The 6006-nt window shown below is 38.7% G+C and overlaps 1 protein-coding gene across 1 annotated transcript; it reads right to left on the reverse strand.

The window, feature by feature from the left end:
- Positions 1 to 726: 726 nt before the first annotated feature.
- LOC107707163 (cellular retinoic acid-binding protein 2-like) lies at positions 727 to 5691 on the reverse strand. The gene is made up of 4 exons (XM_016511083.1): positions 5340 to 5691; positions 2263 to 2441; positions 1834 to 1950; positions 727 to 1727 (listed from the first exon to the last, which is right to left on the reverse strand). Exons 1-4 carry the CDS (start codon positions 5419 to 5421, stop codon positions 1677 to 1679), a joined length of 429 nt encoding a protein of 142 aa, XP_016366569.1. The 5' UTR covers positions 5422 to 5691; the 3' UTR covers positions 727 to 1676.
- Positions 5692 to 6006: the final 315 nt, after the last annotated feature.

Genomic DNA, 6006 nt, shown 5'->3' on the forward strand with positions numbered 1-6006 from the left:
ACTGGCATTTCCTGCCTGGATTGGACAGTTGGCTTGTTTGCCTGGATCCATTTTATTTAACAGCTTTATCCTATTGGCTAATCCAGAGTGTAATAAATGACCCACGGTCAACACTGTTCTGCACATCATAGCAAACAGAAATGTTAATGTTTGGAGTGGAAGATCAAGTTACTGGGGAAATTTCTTATTTGATGACTTACGGGTGTTTTTCATCCATTTTTATTTTACAATACATTTACATTCCCTTCATTTGAATGACAATCAGTGCATTGAAAGTTTTGTAAAACTGTGAGCTGAAAGACAGGAACCAGAGACACACAGAGGGTGATAGTGATGAGAAAGAAGAAAGACTGAGATGGAAAAATCAGGGAGAGACGGAGGGGTGCAGAGGGACAGACAAGTTATTCTAGTTACAGACAGCTGGCAGAAATACTAAAATAAGATGTGAACCTACCAGTGTGTCTGAGTGAGAAAAGAGAGTGGGAAGGAGTGTGGGTTTGTTAAAGAGGTCAAGGCAGTTTCTTTAATTTCTTCTTATTTTGAAATAAAAATCAACTGACATTCATTCCATTAACATCATGGAGCTGCCAGTAAGCTTCTGTGTGGATAAATGCTACTGAATGACAGAAAAACACTAACTCTTGGCAGCAACCTTTATTGTCCATGCACAGAAATAAGTAATTGTTTGAAAATAAAAAAAAACATAATGAAAAAAGATTTTGGATGAAACTTCAGATTCAGGTTTTATTAAAATATATACAAAAAATTAAAGATGAAAAGAGAAGGTTGGGATTGGAGCTTCATGGGGTTCTAATTACAACTGACCCTTTGCTTAGCTCCGCCCCCTTTGGTACAGAATGTTACATAAGAATGAATTGGAGATTTCAATGAACAGTGTAATTTTGAGTCAAATGTGCTCATAAAATGTTAAAATGTTGATTGGATATTGGGATGGAATGAAGTGAAGCATTTTATCTGCCTTTTGAATCTGTTGCAAATTATGCAGTAAGATTTATAAACTGTGTCAACAGCAAATCAAAATCAAGGCAAAAACTTCTCATAATCAACTGAATATAGTCAAATTTACTGTAAATTAATGGTACATTTTAATTTTAAAACTATCCAAACAAATTTCGCAGGCAAAAAAGGTCAATTATCTATTGTCCTTAGAGTAGTCATGTATGAAGCACAGCTCATTTCAACCCAACTTGAACTTTTTCTGAAATCTGAGTGGAGAAATCTTTCACCCTTACTCGAAATTCCCATTAATGTAGATCACTACTAAAAACAACTGGATTTCGCCTGTGAAATTTTACAATAGTAAATATGACCGCACCTTGACTGATATTTTTCAGTGGTGACTATGGACTGTCTCACCAAAGTCTGGTTTCCAAGCTTCAGATTTCCAGGTCTTCATCTATGTGAAGGCCAACCCTTAAAAGTGCCTTTGAGCCCACAATGATGTATTTGTTAAATGACAAATCAGGACCCAATTTCTCACATGAATTATTTGCATGGCTCTCTGATGTATTATTCAAATACACTGTCAAAAAAAAAAAATGAAAGAAGAGATGCGATGAGGGAGAAAGGAAATAGATGATATAAAATCAAAGTCATTGTTGTTAACGATGAAACAGCGTGATCTGGATGGATGTTCTTCCTGTTTCCTCATACTTTCACTCTCTGACATAAACTCTTGTGCACACGACATCGTCTGCGGTCATGGTCTGCCAAAAAAAGCAGGAAAAAGACTATTAAAAGATCAAATATGATCAAAGACTCATGTGTGTGTAAGAGTTGTAAGGATAACATAATAATAGGAATAAATCTAACCAGAATCAGTTCACCGTCATTGGTCATCTCCCTGGTCCATGAGGTTTTTGGACCCTCACCCTTCTGCAAAGTCTGTTCACAACTAATCTTGCTGTCTGTTTCCCAGCGAGGAAAGCTCTGAGAGAAACAGAGACAGACAAATATGTGAAGGCAGTATTTTTCTTTGGAGATGGAAAGAGTGAGATCAGTGCCCATGAGAATGTGAGTTCCAGGGATGGAGGTTGAAGGAATGGGTGTGTATCCAGTTTGATAGCTCCTCTGAGATGGAGGGTGTGATTGAGTCCACATCAGCGATCAGGACTGCATAAACACACACACACTTCATAGGTTCTTGCTCTTTTGCATGTTTTGGAAAAGGACAATTTGTCAGACAGACAGACAAATGGACAGTAGGAAGACTGAAGTGTTTTTCTATGGGTGCGTGTGTACCGTGCAGGGACGTCCATCCACAGTGGCCTCATTAAACTCCTGTCCAACTGTGAAGGTGACATGGGTGGTCCTTACAGAGGTGGAGGTCTTGATTGACAGGGTTTCTCCGTCCTGCGTAATCTCCACAGATGGCTTTGATGCAGCTGCGACCGCAATCTTACGCAGCATCACGTTCACACCTGACAAAACACACACATGCAGATCAGAACAATCTCCTGAAGAACAGTGAGTACTCTGGCATCCTTAGAGGTTATGGGGAATTCTTCATTCACACAGTTTAAAGGACAAAAAGGGGGATGAGAATGATTTTATTAAGATTGGCTGTACTCCACACATCTGCGCTCGCTGCCGGCACTGTCTGATGACATCACCTGTTATAATCCCATAGAGAGAAACCCATTTGACAAGACGGAGCACCCAGAAAAATAAAAAGCATGGTAATGGAGTTTAACACACACTAGAGATCATCTGATATTCTGTAATCCCAACAAATACGGTACATAACTAAATGTTACATTAATATTATACCAATTTAATTGCTGATCACTGTAATCCAGGACCTATTTTAATAGTTTTTTGACACAAATAACTAAGTAACTGTCAGACTATAACAATGCATGCAAAATATTAATTATAATAATTATTATAATAATACTATACAATTATGAATATTTACTATTATAACATTTATTCATATTTATAACATAATTTTTGCTTTTAAAATACTATTCTAATAGTTACTAATATTTTCATTTTTTTAATACTATTATAAGTAAATTGTTATATGGAATTATTATTATTATTACTATAAGTACTATTTTGTCTCCTTTTACTTTATGTTTTTCACTTGAGAATGAGTTTGATAAATAAATAATCATGAAAACAATCAAATTAATTATGCAAAAAATGTATTGAGGTGTAGTGATGGTGTTGGGACTGTTCGTTAAAGACCAACCAAATGGTGATTTATCAATAAGCCCAATATTAAAGAAACGATAACCAAGAGATAAGCATAAATATTTATAAATAAAAAATGGTCAAACCTATTGATCAATACCGAACACACACTACTTTATTTTTTGTGTTCTACACATACATAAAAAATCTAACTGTACATTCCGACAAACCGATTAAATACTGCATGTCAAATGGAGCCTTGCTGTGTGTGTGTGTGTGTGTGTGTGTGTGTGTGTAGGTGGGTGATAGCTTTGAAAGGGGAAGTTATTCAACCAGCCACAGGGGATGCTGTAATCTATTAAACCTAAATGGATTGACCACAGTTTGGAAGAAGGGAAGGGCAGAGGCAACAAAGAAAAAAGCATGGCACAGTCGAAAAAAAGGGCAAGATTACTGACAAAAGAAGAAAAAAATGAGCAAGAATGGCAGCAGAGACATAGAAAAAGATACTCAAGTGTGAAAAAAGACAGCTAGATATAAAGGCCAGTCTGTGTGTGTGTGTGTGTGTGTGTGTGTGAGAGAGAGAGAGAGAGCCTCTGTGCATCGAGTAGGATTTCACACTACTCACCTCACACACATTCCCACCTGTCACCAAAAGTAAATATATACACATGAAGGCAGACAAGAGGGGGCCAAAATTTAGACACACGTACAGGGATAGACGTGGAAACAAATTGCCAATACTCTAATGACTTTTAGCATAAGCCATTAGCACATGCATATTCTTACACAATTAGTGCAATAAACACAAGAAAACGGAAATTTAAACGTATTTACAAGCCACATTCTCACTCTGAGAGTGTAATCCGGGCAGAACCTTGTTAAAAACATTAGTTAATAAAGTTAAACCGGCTCCTGTCAGATCAAGCACTGCTTCAAACCCCATAACTAACTGAGAGAAGATGTCAGAGGAGTCAGACGGTCAGGGTCAGTGTCATAGGTTAGGGGTCAAAGGAAGTATTTCAGAATAGAGGGATGGAGATGAGGACACAAGTTGGAGGAGGGTGGATGACAGGGTTTGGTGACACGTTGGGCTCATCTGTGCACTGAAATATTTGTGTGGCGAAAAGAATTTTAATGTGCCATTGCTGAAAGTCTGTGAATTTAAGAGAGTGTGTACATATGAATGCGCATGTGTGTCTGTGCAAAACATTAAAGCAAGTCGCAAAGTTCATTCCTCCATCAGCCAGTCTGTCAATCATGCACGTTCCTCACATATAGCCACGCCCCCTTCGGTTTTACGATGACATTTGTCCTCAGAAGGGTTCGTGTGGCTGCAGATCTCATCTCCTGAAATTTGGGGTATTCATATAACACATCATGTTCCCATGCCAGAAACAGCGGGGCCTTTTCTCTCCATTGTGCTTCTCCTTCTCCGCCCTCTTTAACCTGTCTGCTTCATCTCATCATTCTTTTGAATGGTGAAATGAAGGACCTACTCTTCCTTCTCAGGGAATCTGCTTCTTTTGTTCGACACAGGCTGTTGAAGAGGGGTGTTTGGGTGGCAGCAGTGCCCTCATTAAATCGGACGTCATTCAAATTTTGGGAACCCGCTGAAACTCCGGGATTCTGGCTTGACCAGTGGTAAATATTTAAACAAGAATTTCCGAATTGGTCGTCAAAGACAGCTAGTGAACTGACTTTCCAATATGTATGCACACTAAAATTGAGAGTGCGAGGCGTTTTTATGTCCAAACGCAAACTATTGTGGACGAATGGATCTTTAACAAAGCTCCAGACAGGTATTGCTCAAGGAAATTGAGCGAAATAAACTCAACCCTGCCCAATCGGATACGCAGTGCCAATTGCTTTTTACCTGCTAGGTTTATTAAAACAAGTATACCTAATAAATAGTTAATTGTATCTAATAAATACTAAATGATAACTAGTAGCCTAACTATCTGTATATATAATTGACAGTAAAATAAATAAGTACTAGTAACATAAAAACAGATACCGACTAGTTATATGGAATGAATATTAAAACGGTTTTGCATAGACACGCAAGAGCGGTGGTGAATTTGTTGGTCTGTAGCGCAATCCATGCCCGCGCATTCAGGATTGGTTAGTCAATTTTGCGCACTCTTTGCGCGCGCGTCTGCATCATGATTAACACTTACCCAGTGCTTTGAGAAGCTCTTCGAAGTTCTCGGAGCTTTTCATTTTCCAAGTACCAGCAAAATCGGGGATTTTGCGATCCATCTTGCGTTCTGTCGTTCCTTTGAGTGTATCACTATTATTCTCTCTGGTGCGTGGCTGAGTGATAGTCCTTAAACCTGACACCCTTTACAATTACCTGCAGCTTTGATTCTGAAAAGCAGTGTTCCCACTGATAATGCCAAACTGATTTTCCTCTTTCCTTTACCCTTCTAATGCTCTCTTTGTCCTGACAAGAGAAACTTAAGATGTCAAGCCTTTCTCTTCCCGTCTCAGACTTTCATTCAGCTCTTCCAAACTTTACAGCTTTTGGTGAATAGGTTGAACCGAAAATTTGCGCCAGTTATCACGCTTAATCCGTGAGCGCACACACCCCTTCTTCGACTAACTCCACCCTCTGTTTGCCCTGTCAAATCAAGGGACCAATGATATTTCGAGATGATTGTCTTGCCCCGCCCATTCCACGCCCCTCTTAAAACATGTGCGCGTTTGAAAACGCCCATCAGAACTCAGTTTTATGTATGCAGTTATTTATTTGCACGGTTTCCCCGAAAGATTTCAAGACTTTGTTTCTTAAAGTACATTGCAAAATATTGCTAGAATATACATAAACACACAGGCTCTACTGGC

The sequence above is a fragment of the Sinocyclocheilus rhinocerous genome, unplaced genomic scaffold (genome assembly GCF_001515625.1).
Source record: "Sinocyclocheilus rhinocerous isolate Xijiao unplaced genomic scaffold, SAMN03320098_v1.1 scaffold1046, whole genome shotgun sequence".
Lineage (NCBI taxonomy): Eukaryota > Metazoa > Chordata > Actinopteri > Cypriniformes > Cyprinidae > Sinocyclocheilus > Sinocyclocheilus rhinocerous.

Coding starts and splice junctions, on each gene's coding strand:
- LOC107707163 (XM_016511083.1), bottom strand. CDS start 5,421: ATGGATCGCAAAATCCCCGATTTTGCTGGTACTTGGAAAATGAAAAGC. Junction 2,442..5,339: donor AGAGCTTCTCAAAGCACTGG/GTAAGTGTTAAT, acceptor GTGTTTTGTCAG/GTGTGAACGTGATGCTGCGT. Junction 1,728..1,833: donor ATGACGGTGAACTGATTCTG/GTTAGATTTATT, acceptor TTTTTTTGGCAG/ACCATGACCGCAGACGATGT.